Source organism: Ambystoma mexicanum, chromosome 12, assembly GCF_040938575.1.
Source record: "Ambystoma mexicanum isolate Mex_15411 chromosome 12, UKY_AmexF1_1, whole genome shotgun sequence".
Taxonomy (NCBI): Eukaryota; Metazoa; Chordata; class Amphibia; order Caudata; family Ambystomatidae; genus Ambystoma; species Ambystoma mexicanum.
This window is the reverse complement of record NC_090936.1, coordinates 896942137-896962740: the sequence shown is the minus strand read 5'-3', so window position 1 is coordinate 896962740 and position 20604 is coordinate 896942137. Positions and strand designations below refer to the sequence as shown.

General features: G+C 48.6%; 1 protein-coding gene across 3 annotated transcripts in view; it reads right to left on the bottom strand.

Annotated features, from left to right (window-relative positions):
• Positions 1-20604, bottom strand: part of TBC1D15 (TBC1 domain family member 15) — a 1818951-nt gene that overhangs the window by 649877 nt on the left and 1148470 nt on the right. For all 3 annotated transcript variants that reach the window (XM_069629387.1, XM_069629388.1, XM_069629389.1), the window contains one exon: positions 19095-19223. In XM_069629387.1, the coding sequence (XP_069485488.1) occupies positions 19095-19223 (129 nt within the window). The remainder of the gene's footprint in view (positions 1-19094; positions 19224-20604) is intronic.

Genomic DNA, 20604 nt, shown 5'->3' with positions numbered 1-20604 from the left:
CTTTGCCACAATAGAACAAGTTACTTACCCCTGGTAACGTTCTTTCGACTAGATGTTCCTCCCACGTATTCCTCATCTTATGATATCTTTGTTTCCAGCTTTAGCTGCTTTGGACATTTTTTTCCTCCGAGCAGAAGGCGCTGTGCGTCAAGAGGGTGGACTCGATGTCCCTAAAAGAGCGCAAAGTCCAAAGCTTGGAAATTCTACAGTGGGATAGGTTGGGAGGGCGATGAGGAATACATTGGAGGAACATCCACTCGAAAAACGTTACCAGGTGTAAGTAACTTGTTCTTCAAATGCATTGTGTCCTCTCACGTCTTCCTCATCTTATGATAGACTCCCAAAGCAGTATTAGGTCCTTTTGGAGGAGGGAGTGAGAATTGAAATTTATTGTTTGCCCAGAATGGAGAATAGAACTCCCTTCTCATATCTTCCTTCATTGTTAGAAGTGCCTAAACAGTAATGTTTAGTGAATGTGTGGAAGGTGGACTAGGTAGCTGCCTCGCAGATGTCCTTTATCGGAACTTCCCTCTAATGGGCAGAGGAAGTTGCCAGCGCCTAGTGGAATCAGCCCTTAAACCTTAAGGGGGATCTTTCCCAGCTGGCCTGTAGCACTCCGAAATAGCCAGTATGCTCCATCTAGACAGGGTATGTTTGGTGACTGATAGACCTAGTTTGTGTCGAGTACATCCAATGAAAAGATGGTCATGCTGTCGCAACTTTGCCATCCTTGAAATCTAAAAGCTTAGAGCTCTCCTCGGATTGAGTCTATCGAATCTTTCCTTTTCCTTGCCAGGATGAGGTGGAGGATACAAGGCAGGAAGCACAATTTTCTGTGCTAAATAGTAATCCGACACAATCTTCGGCAGAAAAGAGGGTTTGACATTAAGCACAACCTTATCCTTGTTAAAAGTGATCAACAGAGGTTTACAGGTTAATGCCTGCAACTCGCTCACCCTGCAGGGCTGATGTTATTGCTTCTAACAAAATGGTTTTGTAAGTTAGCAGCCTTAAAGGCAGGAATGGAGTGACTCTAAAGGAGCACACGTCAAAACTTTAAAACCAAGTAAAGGTCCCAGGATGGTATTTGGAATGGTGTAGGAGGAAACACATTTGTGAGTCCTTTTAGAAATGTAATTATTAAAAGGTATTTTGAAGTGGGATGCCTCTTCCGAGGTGCATGAATATGGAAAGCGCTGCTAGATAATGTCAGATGAGTACAAAGGCAGCGAATATGGCAAGGGAAATGTACACAAAATCACACAGTGAATAGCCTTGAATCAAACAACGAGCACACAGGAACCAAGACTCATGTATGCTAAAACCCAGGAGTGCAAATAGAGTGTGACAACAATACAAATATATGAAAAGGGATGTGGGGTAAGCACTTAGAAACTCCTTATGACTGCAAGGAAAGTCGGCAAGCGCCTTACCCCCAATTGCTGTTACAGGTACTGACAGCACTAAGCCCACGTAGAGGGCAAGCAACGACAGGATCTGTGAACTAACACTCTTGATGGTATTAAATAAGGGAACTTAAAAACAGTACTCACGAGGACGAGAAATACCTCTTGAATGTCAGCAAGCCCACAAACCCTGTTGATCAAACAGGGACCCAGAAAGGCTATAACAGCAATGGGAGGATAACTAAATACATAAGACTCAAGACAAGGGGCAAGTAGGAATAGTGATTACAGAATAGTGAGGAAAACATAGGTATTCACACAGGAGCTAGCTACAACAGCACACCACACCTAATAATCAATGGGAAATAAATGCAGAAGTGCAAGGGAAAACATGGAATGGATTCCAAGAGAAAATAAGGAACAGGAGCAGGGAAAAACGTAATTACCAGGGCAAACTTCCCCCACGCATCCAAGCAAAAAGACAGGAAGCTAATCTAAAGAGGAAGGCTAAGGCATCAAGGTTTACAGCAGCAAAGGGCAAAGTCAAAGAAGAACAAGTTACTTCTTACCTTGTAACGTTCTTTCGATGGGATGTTCCTCCGACGTATTCCTTATTTTAGATATCTCTTTCCAGCTTTGCTGGCCTCGGAAATTTTTTCTCTCTAGAGGACGCTGCGCGTCGACGTCCGCCAAGTCGATGTCCCTCGACAGCCGCCGTATCGACGTCGACGTCATCCTGCCTATAAAGGCTGTGCACAGCGTCCGTTGCTCAGTTCTGTTTTGTAGCCCACAATAATTCTTTCTGGACTAGACTAATCACCCTGAAGGAGCGTAAGCTGCAACAACAAGGGAAGTAGTACTGCGGAGATGGATGGGAGGGTCGATAAGGAATACGTCGGAGGAACATCCCATCGAAAGAACGTTACAAGGTAAGAAGTAACTTGTTCTTCGAAGGGATTGTGTCCTCCGACATATTCCTTATCTTAGATAGGCTCCCATAGCAGTATTCTGTTATTGGAGGTGGGAGTACTGACTTCATGCTTCCTCTTATTGATGAATAGAGTGCAATACTGCCCTTCCAAACCTAGTTTCCTGACTGGAGGAGGAATCCAAGTTGTAAAACCGTGTAAAGGTATGGACGACGACCATGTGGCAGCCGCATATATGTCTCTAACCGGCACTCCTCTTTTGAGGGCCGATGAAGCTGCGATACCTCTGGTCGAATGAGCCCTAAGATTTTGAGGGGGCTCTTTTCCTGCCAGTTTATAACATTCCAAAATGGCTAAAATGATCCATCTGGAAATGGTCTGCTTAGTTATCGGTACCCCCAGCTTGTGACCTGCGTAGCCTACAAACAGCTGGTCTGCTTGTCTTATCCTAGCCAGTCTACTAATGTAAAAACTTAAAGCCCTTCTTGGGTCCAGCCTGTGTAACCGCTCTTCCTCTTTCCCCGGATGGGGAGGAGGATAGAAAGATGGAAGGGTAATCTTCTGTGTGATATGAAATTCAGAAACCACCTTCGGGAGGAAATTAGGCCTCACTTGCAGAACAACTTTGTCTTTGTGAAAGATTGTATGAGGGGGTTTACAAGAAAGAGCTTGTAACTCGCTCACCCTTCTAGCAGAAGTAAGTGCTACTAATAAAACAGTCTTAAGGGTAAGAAATCTTAACGAACAAGAGTGGAGTGGTTCGAAAGGTGTGCCCATCAGGAAAGTTAGGACTAAATTTAAATCCCATAGGGGAACCTGGAATGGTCTTGGGGGATAAACGTTAGTTAACCCCTTTAGAAACTGTATTACCAAGGGTAACTTGAAATAGGAAGGTTCTTCTGCAGTGCGCTTAAAGATGGATAGCGCTGCGAGATAGCCCTTGATGGTGCCAACTTGAAGGCCTGAATTCGCTAAATAAAGTAGGAAGGACAAAACCATTGGTGTACCACATGAAAAGGAATCAATATTCTTTTCCCTACACCAGCTGCAAAATCTGTTCCAACGGCAGCGGTATAAAGATTTTGTTGCTGGCCTTCTTGCCGAAAGCAACACCTCCATAACGTCATCAGGGAGGTCCCAATCCTTGTACCTCAGCCTTTCAGAAGCCAAGCGTGAAGGTTGAGGGTTTTGATGTCTGGATGGAGAACCTGACCTCCCTTCTGTGAGAGCAGATTCTCTTTGAGTGGAAGTCGAATTGGAGGGCAGATGGACAAGTCTAGAAGGTCCGGGTACCACGTTCTCCTGGCCCAATCCGGGGCAATTAGGATCATGGTTTTCCGGAATCTTCTCAACCTCCTGATCATTTGAGGAATGACAGGGACCGGTGGAAACGCGTACAGGAGCGGAAACTCCCAGTCCACTATGAACGCGTCTCCCAGAGCTCCTCTCGGGGGAAATTCCCTTGAACAGAACAGATCGCACTTCCTGTTGATACTGGTGGCGAACAGATCCTCCTGAGGGGTTCCCCAAAGGGCGAAGATCTCTTGAAGGACTTCCTGAGCTAGTTCCCACTCGTGGGAGACTGTGCTCTGCCTGCTCAGAGCGTCCGCTGTCAAGTTCTTCTCTCCGGCTAGGTGAACTGCTGATAGAGAGATTCCTTCTTGGATTGCCCAAAACCAGAGCTGCATCGCCTCTCTGCACAGAGGTAGTGATCCTACGCCTCCTCTTTTGTTGAGCTAATGCATGGCCACTGTGTTGTCCGTCATTATCAGGACATTCTTTCCTTGTACAGATGGCAGAAAAGCCTTCAGCGCAAGTCTGATGGCCCTCAGCTCTAACAGGTTGATATGTAGTCTGGACTCCGATGGAGACCAACGACCGCTGATGGTCAAGTCGTTGGCGTGGGCTCCCCACCCCGTGAGTGAGGCATCCGTGACTACTGTTATCTCTGGCCAGGGTTGCCAAAACTGCTCTCCTTTCAGAATGTTTTCCTGACAGGCCCACCACTGAAAGTCTCGAGCCACCCTGTCGGGAACCTGAAGAAGATCTGTCATTCTCCCTGAGAATTGTGACCACTGAGTTCTCAGTGCCCACTGGAGGAATCTCATTCTTAGGCGAGCCTCTGGCACTAGGAAAATGCAGGATGCCATGAGGCCTAGCAACCTCAAAAAGTCGAAGGCTGGGAGACGTTGAGCATTTTGAAACTTGGTGACCATCTGTAGAATATCTTGAGCCCTCACCTCTGGTGGCGAGGCTTTTCCCAGGGAAGTGTCCAGGATCGCTCCGATGAACTGGAGTCTCTGCGATTGTATCATTTGTGACTTCTTTAAATTGAGGGAGAAGCCCAGTCTGTGAAGGGAGTGGCAAACATGATCTAGCTGGATCTGAGCTTGTTCCGAAGATACAGCTCTGATCAACCAATCGTCCAGGTAGGGGTAGACATGAATCCCTTCCCTCCTTAGACTTGCAGCCACTACCGACATTAACTTGGTGAAGACCCTTGGGGCGGAGGTCAGCCCAAATGGCAGCACTCGAAATTGATAATGAGAGTTGCCAATTGCGAACCTCAGGTATTTCCTGTGTTTGAGATGGATTGGCACATGGAAATAAGCGTCCTGAAGGTCCAGAGATACCAACCAGTCCTGGAACTGAAGGGCCTGAAGGATCTGAGAAAGAGTTACCATCTTGAATTTGTCTTTTCTGAGGAATTTGTTCAATTCTCGCAAGTCCAAGATGGGTCTCAGTCCTCCGTCTTTCTTTGGAATGAGAAAGTAAGGGGAGTACCAGCCCTTGTTCCTCTCCGCTACAGGTACCGGTTCTATGGCACCTTTCTCTAGCAGGTCTAAAATTTCCTGCAAGAGGAGCGGATCTGGAGCTTTTTGAGAGCTGATCCCCGGTGGATGACTCTGAGGTATGCGTAGGAGAGGCAGGCAGTAACCTTGTGCAACTGTCTCCAATGCCCAAGCATCTGACGTGATAGCCTGCCACTCCGCCAGATGTTGAGTTAACCTGCCTCCTACAGGTGTCTTGTGAGGGAAATCCTCAGAGTGGTTTTGGGGCGGCTGATGCAGATGCCGATGGTAAAGAGGCACCTGCTGTTGCTGCGGCTTTTGAATATCTACCCCGTCCACCTCGGGTAGTTCTTCTTTGTCCCCTTTGAGCCGGTCGTCCTCTACCTCTTCCGAATGCGGAGTAGAAGCGAAAGGACTTGCCTCTCGCAGAGGTTCCTGTGGGACGAAAAGGTGTCTGACGGATTGCAGCACCTAGGGATTTTGCTGCTGCCTTTGATGTTTGCAGTTTTTCTAAACTGTCATCCGCCTTTTTCCCAAACAAAGAAGAGCCATCAAATGGCATGTTCAAGAGCCTGGCTTGCACATCTGGGGCAAAACCAGACTTTCGCAACCAAGCAAATCTCCTGGTTGTTGTACTTGCCGCCATTGCTCTGCTGATACTGTCAGCCGAATCAATGCCTGTCTGGAGGGATTCGCACATAGCGTCTTTACCGTCCTTTATGATATTTAGGAACGCCTCCCTTTCTTCTCCCTCCGGGATGCAGTCAGCCGCTGTAGAAGCATTAATAGATTTTAACGCCATGCTACATGCCGAAAAGACTTTCTTAGCCATAGCATCGTATTTTTTATCGTCCCTGTCCTGTGGGACGGTAGGGTAAGCAGTCTTGATGTCAGTAGAAGATGCTGCCTGTACCACCAGACTTTCTGGGGATGGGTGTTTGGACAAAAACTCTGGGTCTGCAGAAGATACCCTGTAATTAGTAGACAGTTTTTTTATTTACTGCCGGGACGACATCTGGGGTTTCCCAGTTCGTCATGATTTTTCTTTGAAGAGCTTTATGATAAGGTACTACAGGATCCTCCTGTGGACCTTTATCAAGAATATCCGTGAGGTCATCCTGTTGGAAAGTCTGTGAAGGTGTTGACCACCCCATAAATTCTGTGATCCTGGCCATTAAGGCTCTATAAGGGGTTTCAGCATGTTCCCCCGGGTCTGGCCTAGCGAACTCCACCTCTGGGGAAGTGTCTAAACCACTTGCCTCATGTAAGGAATCATGGAGTTCCTTTAATCGGCGTTCCTCTGAGGATAACTCCTCTTGAACTGGGGTTGCAGATCCCTGCAACTCGAATGTCTCTTCTTGGTCAGATAGTTCTCCCTCTTCCATAATTGAGGACATTGTTCTCAATTGGTCTGAACTCACAAAAGGTGTGAAACCCATCTCCAAGGCAGAGGGTGACAAACTTGTTGTAATCGGCCTCGAAAACGTCGATATCGACGCCGAAGGCTTAGAACGTGGCGTCGAAAACAAAGGTGGAGGCCTCGAGGTCCTCGATAGAATTGGAATTCTGCTTGAGGATGTCGACAATCTCGACAACATCGTCATCGAAGACCTGGGAATAGCCACCGAGTGCGCTGCAACCGTGACTTTCCTTGGCGTCGACGCCGGTGTTGAGGATGGCGTCGAGTCGACAGACCCGTGTGTCGAAGGTCCCTTCGACAACGGCGTCGAAGACACCAACCTCGGCGTCGACGGAACCTTCGTCGACGGCGTCGACGGAACCTTCGAAGAAGGATTCGAGGTCTTTGCTTTACTCGAGGGTTCGTGACGCGCTCGAGAAGCTTCCTTCGCCGGGTACTGCGACTCGCGGCGTTTTGGACCTTCGGGTCTTTCGACCAGAGCATCGCTCTCAGCAGTCTTCGAGGGGGTCGAGGCCGCTTTCTCGAAGACGCTCATCATATTTTTTCGGAATTCCTCCCATTCAGCCCGGGAACTATGTTTCGTGGGGCAAGGGTTTCTCTTAGGTGAAACAGAGGAAGAGGAGGACGAAGAAGGGGATCTTCGGCGTCTCCTTTTCGAGTGCTTCGATCTCGAGAAGTGATGGGACCCGCTTCGAGACCTGGAGCGCGAATGGTGACGAGGAGACGAATGTCTCGACTTCGTAGAGGAAGAAGAAGCTTTAGAAGTCTTACCTTTTTCCAGCTTCCCCCTACGCTCCTTCAGGGCCTTAGCTGTCATGGACATACAGTCCTCGCACTCGAACAATGGTGTTCAGCTCCCAAACACCACAGACAGACCCTGTGAGGGTCAGTCAGCGACATCTTTTTTCCACAATCTCAGCATTTTTTAAAGCCGGACCGAGGGGTCGTCGGTTCAGACGAGGAAGCCATCGAGTATGGACCGAATATCTCGAGGAAATTGGAATAATTCTCTACGAAACTGAGCAACGATATTCCGAGGCACTGAGTAAGCACGGAAAAATGGAACTGAGCAACGGACGCTGCGCGCAGCCTTTATAGGCAGGATGATGTCAACGTCGATACGGCGGCTGTCGAGGGACATCGACTCGGCGGACGTCGACGCGCAGCGCCCTCTAGAGAGGATGACAGAAAGGGAATCTAGGAAGCAGAAATCAATTAAGCACAATAAATTCGAAATCCAGGGATAAGGAACAAGAAAATAGAAACTTGGAACTAGGCAAAAAGCTGAGCACCAGGAACAAGGGACCAGTCACAAACAGGGACACTGCATCAATGACCAGCGCTGGACTGAAGCAAACTGAGGCTTTTAAAGCTGCTTAACGAGCACACGCCTCAGGTGTGCTGACTGCTGCACCTGCAGCCACAGGTGTTGCCTATCCTCCACCCAACCTTGTCCTGCAAGGGTGGAGGTGAGGAAGCAGTGGGCCAGGCATTCTGGGAAGCATAGTCATTTGATTAAAGAAGCATGCTGGCTGCCAAAAACCTGGAATGGATCCAGAAGGGAAGTAGCTTGGAAAATAGGGATTTAGCGCTCCCAATTCATCCGAGCACTGTAGCATAAGATTCAGAGGAAAAGTCCAGTAGGGAATAAACCCCAATTCATGCCCCCAAGTGGTGGGAACGGGAGCGAGTCGTAACAGATAACCCTTGACTGTTCCAATCTGGAGCCCCATATTTGCCAAATGCAGCAGAAAAGATAACACTGTAGGTGTATTGCATTGAAAAAGGTCCACATAATTTTCCCTACACCAGCTGCAGAACTTGTTCTAACGGCAGCGGAATAAGGATTTTGTTGCTGGCCTTGTGGCCAAAAGCAAAATCTCCAATACGTCATCCAGGAGGTCCCAATCCTTGTACCGCACCCTCTCAGAAACCATGAGTGAAGGCTGAGTGTCTTGACCTCTGGATGGAGAACCCGACCCTCCTCTTGTGAGAGAAGGTCCTTTCTTTGTGGAAGACGTATTGGAGGGCAGATGGGCATGACCAGAAGGTCCGGGTAACAGGTCCTCCTGGCCCAATCCAGGGAAATTAGGATCATGGATTTCCCGAACTTTCTGAACCTCCTGATCACGTGAGGAATGACTGGGACTGGAGGAAACGCATAGGAGGATAGCTCAGCGGGAACATGCTCGCCTTGGAAACAAGACAACACGAAGCAACACTGGTTTGATCCCAGGGTCCGCGCTTAGAAACCTCTGGGTATTAAGCGCGTTATAAATACACAACTAATACATATTCCTGTAACAGCGCCTTGATGCCCCCAGGCTGTGTGAGCGCTTTAAAAATGCAAATAAATAAATAAAATAAATACAGGAGTGGAAACTCCCAGTCCACTTTGAATGCGTCTCCTAGAGCTCCTCTTGGAGGTAATACCCTGGAGCAGAACAGTTCACACTGCCGGTTGACAATGGTTGTAAGCAGATCCACTTGAGTGGATCCCCAAAGGGTGAAGATCTATTGAAGGACTTCCTGAGCTAGTTCCCACTCGTGGGAGACTGTGCTCTCCTCTCCGGCTAGGTGAACTGCTGATAGAGAGATTCCTTCTTGAATTGACCAGTACCAGAGCTGCATTGCTTCTGTGTACAGTTGTAATGATCCTACGCCTTCTCCCTTGTTGAGGTAGTACATGGCCACTGTGTTGTCCTTCATTATCTGGACATTCTTTCCCCGTACAGAGGGCAGAAAGGCCTTCCGTGCTAGTCTGATCACCCTCAGCTCCAAAAGATTGATGTTTAGTTTGCACTCTGATGGAGACCAACAACTGCTGAGTGTCAGATTGTTGGTGTGGGCTCCTTACCCCGTGAGTGAGCCATCCATCAATACAATTATCTTAGGCCATGGTTGCCAAAAAGGCTCTCCCTTCAAAACATTTTCTTGGAAGGTCCACCACAGAGGATCTTGTGCTTATCTGCTTGGAAGCTGTAGGAGGTCTGACATTTTGCCTGAGAATTGTGACCATTACGTCCTAAGAGCCCATTGGAGGGATCTCATTCTCAGACAAGCCTCTGACACCAGGGAAATGCAGGATGCAATGAAGCTGAGCAACCTCAGAAAATTGAAGACCGGAAGACTCTGGACATTTTGGAATTTGTTGACCGTCTGCAGAATGTCTTGAGCCCTCACCTCAGGTGGCGAGGCGTTCCGCAAAGATGCGTCCAGGATAGCCCTGATGAATTGGAGCCTTTGGGATGGTATCATGTGCGACTTCTTGAAGTTGAGAGAGAAGCCAAGTCTGTAGAGGGAGTGGCAGGTTATGCTGAGATGTTGCAGGGCCTGCTCGGGAGAGCAAGCTCTGATCAGCCAATCGTCTAGGTAGGGGTAGACGTGAACCCCCCTCTCCTGAGACTCGCTACCACTACCGTCATCAACTTGGTGAAACCCTTCAGTCGGAGGTCAGCTGAAAAGGCAGAACTCGTAATTGATCATGAGAACAACCAAGGGCGAACCTCAGGTGCTTTCTGTGCTTGAGATGGATTGGCAGATAAAAGTAAGCATCCTGAACGTCCAATGATACCATCCAGTCCTGAAGCTGGAGGGCCTGAAGGATCTGAGAAAGTGTGACCATCTTGAACTTGTCCGGCCTGAGGAACTTGTTCAAGTCTCTTAAGTCCAAGATGGGTCTCGATCCTCCGCCCTTCTTGGGGATAAGGAAGTAAGCGGAGTACCAACCGTTGTTCCTCTCCGCAACAGGCACTGGCTCTATAGCACCTTTCTTTAGCAGGGTGAACATTTCCTGAATAAGGAGCCGATCTTGAACTCTCAAAGAGTTGTACCCCGGTGGATGATCCTGAGGCCTTGTTAGAAAGTGAAGGCAGTAACCCTGGGCTACTGTTTCCAGTGCCCATGCATCTGAATTAATATCCTGTCATTCTTTAAGATGCTGTGAGAGTCTGCCTCCCACCGGGGTCTTGTGGAGTTAGGTCTCAGAGAGGTTTTGAGGCAGCTGATGCAGTGGCGGAGGGTAAAGCAGCCCCTTACCTGGAGCGTTCTTAGCACCTCTTCCCCGTCCACCACGGGGGAATCTTTTCTGGCCTCTTTGTTTCGACAGTCTTCTCCCTCTTCCAACTGAGGAGTAATAGCAAAAGGACCTGCCCCTCCAAGCTGTACCAGTGGGGCGAGTAGGTGGCTGTCCGATTGCTGCGCCAAGGGATTTGGCTGCAGCTTTGGAGGTCTGCAGCTTCTCTAGGCTCTCGTCAGCCTTGCTGCAAAATAAATGAGTGCCGTCAAAGGGCATTTAAACAAGTCTGGACTGTACATCTGGTGCAAAACCAGACTTTCTCAACCAGGCAAATCTGTGCGTTACAGTGCTAGCTGTCAAGAATCACTGTGTAATTCACGGTGTAAAGACATCAAATAGCGCGGCAAGGAATAAAGGCAACAACCTACGTTACATTAATGTTCACCATGGCTCTCTGATGCGATCCTTACAGCGTCCTTCATGTGATCAGCATCAGGTTTTTTGTAACGGGCAGATCCTGACTGCTGGAGCATTGGAGGTTGCCCTGGAAATGCTGGCGTCCTCTGCACGCATCGCGTCATGAGGTGTGTCTAGGGCGGGGTCACGTGACTTAGAACATTTAGGCCTCATACATATTGCATTGTATTGTATTGTATTTATATAACGCACCGAGCCCTGAGGCAACTGGGCACATTTCTTAGGTACAGAAAAGATGAACAAGTTACTCTCTTACTGGTAACGTTCTTTCGATGGGATGGTCCGATGACGTATTCCATATCTATGACATTAATCACCACGGCTGTGCTGCTTCGGAAAATCTTTCGGTGTCTGCGTCTATGATGTCGATACGCTGTCCTCGAGGGCCTCCGTCGAGCCAACGTCACCGGATGTTATAAGTAGGACGCACAACGCCGTAGCCTCAGTTGTAGTTTTTTCCCCAGAATGTGGCACCAATCTTCTGCCAGTATGACCACAGAAAGCCTTGAGGAAACGTAAGCTGCAATTGCATAAGAAATTCTGTAGCGGGGTAGGCAGGGAGGGAGCGATATGGAATATGTCATCGGACCATCTCATCGAAAGAAAGTTACCAGGTAAGAGAGTAACTTGTTCTTCGAGGGGATTGGGTCCTCCGACGTACTCCATATCTATGACAGACTCCCAAAGCAGTACCAATGTCAGGAGGAGGGAAAAGAATGTAGAATATACAAATTTAGAATGCCCAATCAAATTGCAGAGTAAAGGACCGCCTTGCCAAAGGCCAGATCCTGCCCATGGATAGAATCTAGGGTGTAGTGACGTACAAAAGTATGGACCTAAGCCCATGTGGCTGCATCACAGATGTTACGAATAGGAACACCCCTCTGCAGGGCGGTAGAGGCAGCCATACCCCTAGTAGAATGGGCCCGTAAACCCACCGGAGGGCCCTTATCCGCCAGACGGTAACATTCAGAAATTGCCAAGATAATCCATCTAGACAAAGTCTGCTTAGTCACAGCTTGTCCCAAACGCCTTCCAGCGTAACCAATAAAGAGCTGATCGTCCACTCTGACCCGGGACATGCGTGAAATGTAGAAACTCGAAGCTCTCCTAGGATCCAGCCTATGGAGCCTCTCCTCTTCCTTACCAGGTTGCGTAGGAGGATAAAATGCCGGAAGAATAACCTTCTGGCTTAAATGAAATTCCGACACCACCTTCGGAAGAAAATAAGGAAGAACTCGAAGGACAACCCTGTCCTTATGAAACACAGTGAAGGGTGGCTTAACTGAAAGTGCCTGTAGCTCACTCTGCGAGCGGAAGTGACCGCAACTAAAAATACAGTTTTCATGGTTAACAGTCTCAAAGGACAAGAATGCAAAGGCTCAAACGGAGCACTTATAAGGAATTTCAGAACAAGGTTCAAATCCCAACCGGGCACCTGGTAAGGTGATGGAGGGAACACATTAGTGAGCCATTTCAGAAACTGAGAAATTAAAGGAATTTCAAAATAAGAACACTCCTCAGACGAGCGCTTAAATATGGACAGCGCCGCCAGGTAACCTTTAACGGTACCCACTTACAAGCCCCCGTGGGCTAAAGAAAGCAAAAAAGACAGAACCACAGGAATGTCATATGAAAAAGGATCCACATTCTTAACCCTGCACCAGTCGCAGAACTTTCTCCAACGGCAACGGTACAGGGACTTTGTTGCCGGCCTTCTGGCCGAAAGCAACACCTCCATCACGTCTTCAGGGAGGTCCCAATCCTTATACCTCAACCTTTCAGAAGCCAATCGTGAAGGTTGAGGGATCTGACCACTGGATGGAGAACCTGACCCCCTTCCCGTGAGAGCAGATCATCTCGGTAGGGAAGATGACGTGGAGGGCAGATAGACAAGTCGAGACGGTCAGGCTACCACGTCCTCCGGGCCCATGCCGGAGCAATGAAGATCATCCGGGAACCAAACCTCCGTAGCCTCCAAAGCACTTGAGGTATGACGGGGACTGGAAGAAACGCGTACAGCAGTGGGAAGGACCAATCCACTACGAACGCATCTCCTAAGGTTCATCTTGGAGGAAATTCCTGCGAGCAGAATCTTTCGCACTTCCGGTTCACACTGGAGGCAAAGAGATCCACTTGAGGGATCCCCCAAAGGGCGAAGATCTCCAGGAGAATCTCCTGAGCCAACTCCCACTCGTGAGAGATTGCGCTCTGCCTGCTCAGAGCGTCCGCTGTCTAGTTTTCGTCTCCAGCCAGATGAACTGCCAAGACCGAAATTTCCTGCTGGATGGCCCAGAACCAGAGCTGCATCGTCTCCCTGCACAGAGGAAGTGACCCTGCCCCCCCCTTTTTGTTGAGGTAGTGCATGGCCACTGTGTTGTCCGTCAGAATCAGGATATTCTTCCCTCGCACAGTTGGCAGAAAAGCCTCCAGGGCAAGCCTGATGGCCCTCAGCTCCAACAGATTGATATGGAGTCTGGACTCCGACGGAGACCAACGACCGCTGACTGTCAGCTCGTTGGCATGAGCTCCCCATCCCGTGAGGGATGTGTCCGTCATGATCGTCACCTCCGCCCAGGGCAGCCAAAATGGTGCCCCGCTCATCAGATTGCCTTCGACAGCCCACCACAGAAGGTCCTGGGCGACCGAGAGCGGCACCTGAACAGGGTCCGACAACCTGCCGGAGGACTGTGACCACTGAAGCTTGAGGGCCCATTGCAGAGATCTCATCCGCAACCTGGCCTCTGGCACCATATGAATGCAGGATGCCATGAGGCCGAGCAACCTCAAGAGCTCGAACGCAGGGAGCGTCTGGGCAAGATGAAACTTGTGCACCATCTGCTGAATGTGAAGAGCCCTTACCTGGGGAGGGAAACACTGCCCCAAGGATGTGTCGAACATCGCTCCGATGTACTGGAGCCGCTGTGTTGGTGTCAAGCGGGACTTCTTTAAGTTGAGGGAGAAGCCCAGCTTGTCGAGGGAGTGGTAGGTGACGGACAGATGATCCAGGACCTGCTCGGGAGAGCGCGCCCTGATCAACCAATCGTCCAGATTGGGGTAGACTTGAATCCCCCGTTTCCTGAGATGCGCTGCCATCACCACCATGAGCTTGGTGAGTACCCTCGGGGCGGAGGTCAATCCTAACGGCAGGACCCAAAACTGAAAGTGCGAGACGCCAACCACGAACCTCAGGTACTTCTTGTGCTTTGGTGGTTCGCAACATGAAAATAAGCGTCCTTGAGGTCGAGACACGCCAACCAGTCCTGAAGTTGAAGGGCCTGGAGGACTTGAGAAAGAGTAACCATCTTGAACTTGTCCTTCCTGAGGAGCTTGTTCAAACCGCGCAAGTCCATGATGGGTCTCAATCCCCCCAATCTTTCTTCGAAATCAAAAAGTAAGGGGAATACCATCCCTTGTTCCTCTCCACTACAGGCACCAGTTTTATGGCACCTTTCTCCAGCAGGGATTGAATTTCATGCGCAAGGAGCGGATCCGGAGTCTTCAAAGAGAGATTCCCTGATGGATTATCGTGAGGCCTCTGCCGGAAAGGAAGACAGTAGCCGTGGGCAATGATCTCCAGAACCCACACATCTGAAGTAATGGCACGCCATTCCACAAGATGCTGCGCCAGCCTTCCCCCAACCGGAGAAGCATGGGCCTCATGACTGAGCAAAGCGGCTGCGGCAGTGCCTGAGGGCAAAGAGGCAACTGCTTGCGCGCCCTTGGCACCTCGAGTACCTTGTTTTCCACCTCTGGCACTCCTACGGTTGACCCTCTGACTTGCAGCTCCTCTCCATTTACTAAAGGATAAGTAATATCGAAAGGAATCTCCCCTCCATTGCATTCCCCTAGGACGAAAAGGCAGAGGTTGGCAAACTGCAGCGCCCAACGACTTCGCTGCAGCTTTGGAGGTCTGCAACCTCTCAAGGCTCTCGTCAGCCTTGCTGGCAAAAAGATGGTCACCATCAAAGGGCATGTTGAGGAGCCGGGCTTGCACATCAGGAGCAAACCCCGACTTCCGCAACCACGCAAACCTTAGTATTACGGTGCTCCCCGCCATGGACCGGCTGAAGCAATCAACAATGTCCAGACCTGACTGAACGGACTCACACATAGCACCCTTGCCATACTGCACAATAGCAAGGAAACCATCCCGTTCCTCCCCTTCGGGAATATGATCAGCCGCTAGGGAAATACAGTTCCACAGAGTGTGCGTGAAACGAGACAAGGCACAAACAGAGTTGGCAGCCTGAAGCGCCATACCTCCAGAAGAAAATACCTTCTTCGCCCAGCTGTCAAAATGTTTGTCGTCCGTATCAGGAGGGATGGTAGGGTACGACGCCTGCTTCGCTGGGGCCGTAGCCGCCTGCACCACCAAACACTCCGGAGTAGAGTGCCTGGCCAAGTAGCAGGGGTCGCCATTTGCTGGCCGATATTTCTTTGGCAAGGACATGCTCACTGCCGGGAGACTCTCCGGAGAAGTCCAAGCAGCAGCCACCCTTCTCTGCAAGGCCATATGGAATGGCAGTACCGGGTCAGTTGGGGGACCATGGTCGAGGATATCAGTCAGATCATCCTGCTGAAACTCCCCAGGGGGGGGCAGACCACCCCAGGTAATCCGTGACCCTCGACATCAGGCACCGATAAGAGGAGTCGGCATGCGTGCCAGGCTCAGGCCTACCAAATTCCACCTCCGGAGAGGTGTCGAGCCCACTGGCGTCATGCAATGACTGGCGCAGGTCCTCAAGCTGGCTATGACCAGAAAGCAGGCCTTCAGGAACCTCTGCAGGAACCTCACCTTCCTCAGAGCCCTCATTCACCTCAGAAATATAATCCAGAGTCTGGAAAGAAGGAACTGAAAAAGGAACAAACACATGTTTTTGCCTTAGCCAGAGCCTTTCTGGGGGGTTCCCCCATACCACAAGGCATCCCAGACAAAGCCGCCTCGAAAGGCGTCGAGGGCGTCGATGGAATCGTCGTCGACGTCGAGAGTGGCGCCGACAGCTTTGACGGCGTCGACACAGGCCTCGAGGGCGGAGCCCCAAGCGTGTCTCTCAAAAGCCCGGGCGCCGATGGCATCGACGACTTCCTCGGAGGCGGGGTCTCGAGAGAGTCCGTCGACGACCTTGGCGCCGCCGAAGTCTTCCTCCAAGACTGCACAGGTTCTCGCGGTCTCGAGGGCATCGAGGACCAGGACCTCGAACGGGCATGCCTAGAGCAAACATCCTTGTCCGACCAGGACCTCGAAGGCGCCCGGTGGTCGCGACGACTGCTCGAGCCCGAAGCCGAATGAGCGGTGTCTCTAGCACGGCCACGACCGGCGTCCTCAGACGGCATGGACGGACCAGTGCCCTGCGATTGAAAATCGTCAACATCTCCTTTCGGAAGGAATCCCATTCCTCAGGAGTGGAATGCTTGTTGGGACAAGCAACCCACCGACGGGCGGAGTCCTCGGAAGAGGACAGGGAAGGCGACCTGTGACGGCGCTTCCTGGAGTGCCATACCGAGAACCCCCGGACTCATGACGACGATGCAAGACCAGTGGAACGCGACTTCCGGGACTTGGCCACCTTACCGACCAACAGCTTCTTCTTACGCTCCGGCAAGGCCTTCGATGTGAGCGATTGGCAGTCGACACAGTCGTCCGTATCATGGTCCTCCCCGAGGCACCAGAGGCATGCGTCGTGCGTATCCGTTAGCAACATCTTGGACCCGCACACCCTACACTTCTTAAACCCGGACCGCGGGGTGGAAGAAGCTGAAGACATCATGCTTACAAGTAGCAACGAAGAAACAGGTTCGAAGAACCGAAAGAACAGGATTCAGTAGAATCGAGGCATGCTGAGATCTCTGAAGCGAACACGTTCGTGGAAAAAACAGCACTGAGGCTACAGGCGTCATGCGTCCGACTTATAACATCCGGTGACGTCGGCTCGACGGAGGCCCTCGAGGACAGCGTATCAATGTCATCGACGCAGGATGGAGACGCCGAAAGATTTTCCAAAGCATCACAGCTTTGGTGATTAATGTCATAGATATGGAATACGTCGGAGGCCCCAATCCCCTCAAAATTTATATATACAGTTACACACATGGAGTAACAACCTTACACGCATGAGATGTGAGCGCAGTCCATAACAAAAGGAAAAGAAAGGATTTACATAATAGTTTACATAGATAGCATAAAGCATAGGTGAATGTACAAAGATTACATGATCGGCTAAGAGAGTGTTTAGCATGAAATTAGCTGTTGTGGCTTAGTTTTCATTCAGAGTGAGCCAGTTTTTGGCCCCATTGCAGAATTTATGAATGGAGGGTTCTAGCCTGATGTTGGGCGGTAGTGTGTTCAAAGTTTTGGCAGCGAGGACTGGGAAGCTTCTACCCCCGGCTTTTACCTGTTTGTATCTGGGTACGTTGAGGAGGTTGGAGTGGGAGGATCTAGTTTGTCTGGCTGACATGTTGAGTTTGAATTTGTCAGAGAAGTATTTCGGTGCTTGGTTGTGTATGTATTTGTGTACTAGGAAGAGGGTCTTGAGTTTAATTCTTTGGTTGATAGATAACCACTGGACCTTGCATCTCAGATCTGAGATGTGCAGTTTGCTTGGGAAATTGGTGGCTGCTCTGAGTGCATTGTTTTCAAAGATCTGTAATTTGTGAAGATTATGTTGGCTGGTGCCTAGATATAGCGCATTGCAATAGTCCAGTTTGGTGAGTACCAGTGCTCTGGCCAGGGTGATGCAATTTTCTGTCGTCAAGAATGGTCTGCAGGCATTAATAAGCTTACAAGTGTAGGCAGTGGTAGACGCTGTGGGGTTGATTTGTTTACCTAGTGAGAGGGTGGCAACAATGTACATACCTAATGTTTTGACGTCTTTAGATACTTTGATGTCATTGCCGTTGATGCTAAAGGTGTTGAACGTGTTGTCTAATTTGTTGAGTCTGGCATGGGTTCCCACTAGGAGATGTTTGGTCTTGTCATCGTTGAGGCATAGTCTGTGTTGTGCCATCCAGGCTTGGATGATCAGGTAGATGTCTTTGAGTCGTCGTGAGTCAGAGTCGTGATTACCTGTGATGTGTATGAGAATATGTGTGTCGCCAGCGTAATTAGTGTAGGATATGCCCAATTGGTCGAGTTTGTCAAATAGAGGCTTGGTGAAAATATTGTAGAGTGTGGGAGAGACACATGAGCCTTGTGGGACCCCACATGTGACAGTCGAGGGAGGTGCAAAGTCCGGTGGAGCAAATACTCTGGTTGTTCTGTTCAGAAATGATTGGATCCAAGTGATGGCGTCAGTGGAGAAGTAGCTTTCAGTGGAAAGGTGTTTGCAGAGAATGTTATGGTCGACTAGGTCAAACACCGCTGATCGGTCTAGTAAGAGAAGGAGGGCAAGGTTGCCTGAGTACTTAATGTTCTCGATTTGGGTTACTAGATCTATCAGAGCAGTTTCTGTGCCATGTCTAGGCCGGAAACCGGGCTGTCGTAGTCCTAGTAGATTGTTGCTTTCCAAATGATGCTGGATTTGTAAGAAGGCTGCTCTGTCGATGATCTTCAGGAGGAAGGGTACTGTGGTGATTGGTCTAGAATTGGAGGGGTTGTTGAGATCAAGGGATGGTTTCTTAAGGAGAAGCATGATCCAGGCGTCCTTCAGGTTAGTAGGGATTTAATTGGTCTTGAATGAGGCGTTGATCAGCAAGGTGATGAATGGAGCAATTTCCTTCGCTGTTTCTTTTATGATGGGAGCAGCGCAGATATCGCCCATGCATCTGGATGGCTTGAGGCTTAGTATTATTTCTTCTACTTCTTTGACACTGAGTGCTATTAAGTCAATATCACTACTGACGGTTTGGGGTGTGCAAGAAGAGTGCTGTGAAGTCGGTGCAAAGCCTTCAGAAAATACATGGATTAGTTCCTCGAAGCTATACACCATTATATATTTTAGATTAGAGCACAGAGATTTTCAAACCACTTCACATAATATTTAAAGTATGACACTTAAGGAAAATGGTGCACTCACTTTCCTACAGGTAAATACTTAAGAAAATATAGTTTACCCCTTTGAAAATGATTTGCTTCATATGATCGACATTTAATATTCTTCCTTCTGCATCCATACTGTTTACCCATTCTGCTTGCGAAACAGGCTCTCTCCTCCGCACATTCAGCCTGTGTCCTACATCAATCTAAAATATATAAATATGATAATTAATATGAATACCTCCCGAAAAGTGACATTTGATTTAATCTATTTTTATGTTGTATTAAAGTCTTTACTATATCTTGATTATGAGATAAATGGAATGAGTACGCAATATGCTAAAGAATTGATACATAAACAAATAAGAGTTTGAAGTAAAGATTTGTTGCGCACAAATACGTGCTTCATATAGTATGTCAAAACAAGAAACAAATTAAACATGGTTTCTAAGATGTTTGTGTTGCTTCCTAATGATTAATGAAAATATTGAAAAATTACAACACAAAACAAATCAAGGTTCAGTATCAGCACGCAGACCACAAGATATATACATTATGACATTTATTGCAAAAAGAGCCAAGTTTGGGTTAATGTCCACATTGAAAAAAAGCTTTGTGAACCCAACCATTTGTCAATAATAGGGCAAGTATTAAAAGAAGCCCCTGCATGGACAACAGACCCACTTGTTTGTTTGTTTATTTGTATTGCGCGCCAGACCCAAGGGTAACCGGGCGCAGTGAACAGAATATACGAAGCTTACAATGTTGCATAGAAATTACAGTGTTACAGCAAATTGCAATGTTGCATAATTAAAATTTACAATAGTGATAAATCTTTGATGGTACATATATACATTCAGATAAGTAACGTAACACAAATTAAGTCTTTCAAACCTTACATGTTGTTGTCATTGAAGTGTTTGATAAGATTTGTTCTAAAGTGAGGGAAAGGTTGGTCTGATCTAAGGTTGTGTGGCAGGGCATTCCACCATTTAGCGGCTAGCACAGGGAAGCTTGTGCCGCCAATTTTGGCAAGTTTAAATCTTGGAATTTCCAGACAGTTGGAGTTGGGAGTTCTTGTAGGTCTGCTAGAGATTTTTCTTCTTATTTTGTCCATCAGGTAAATGGGGGCAGCGTTGTTGAGGGCTTTGTGCGTCAAGGAGAGCATTTTTAGGTGAATTTTATTGTCGGTGGAGAGCCATTTGTATTGGTGTCTAGTGGAGGAGATAGGTTCCCTTTTGTTTATGCCTAAGGCAGCTCTAAGGGCGTTGTTCTGTAGGATTTGTAGCCTTTTGGTGATAGTTTTGTTAGCGCCACTGTAAAGGGCATTGCAATAATCGAGTAGTGATAGTATTAAGGCTCTCGCTAGGATCATGCAGCTGTTATTAGAGAAGAAAGGTTTACCTTTTCTTATTAATTTGCAGGTATAGGCTATCGTGGAAGCTAAGGAGTTAACTTGTTTTGCAAAAGACATGGTGGAGTCGAGATAGAAGCCTAGTGTTTTTACTTCAATCGAAACCTTGATGCTATTGCCATCTATGTTAAACGTGGAGTAGCCCTTGCCTAGTTTGTTGATATTGGCCTGCG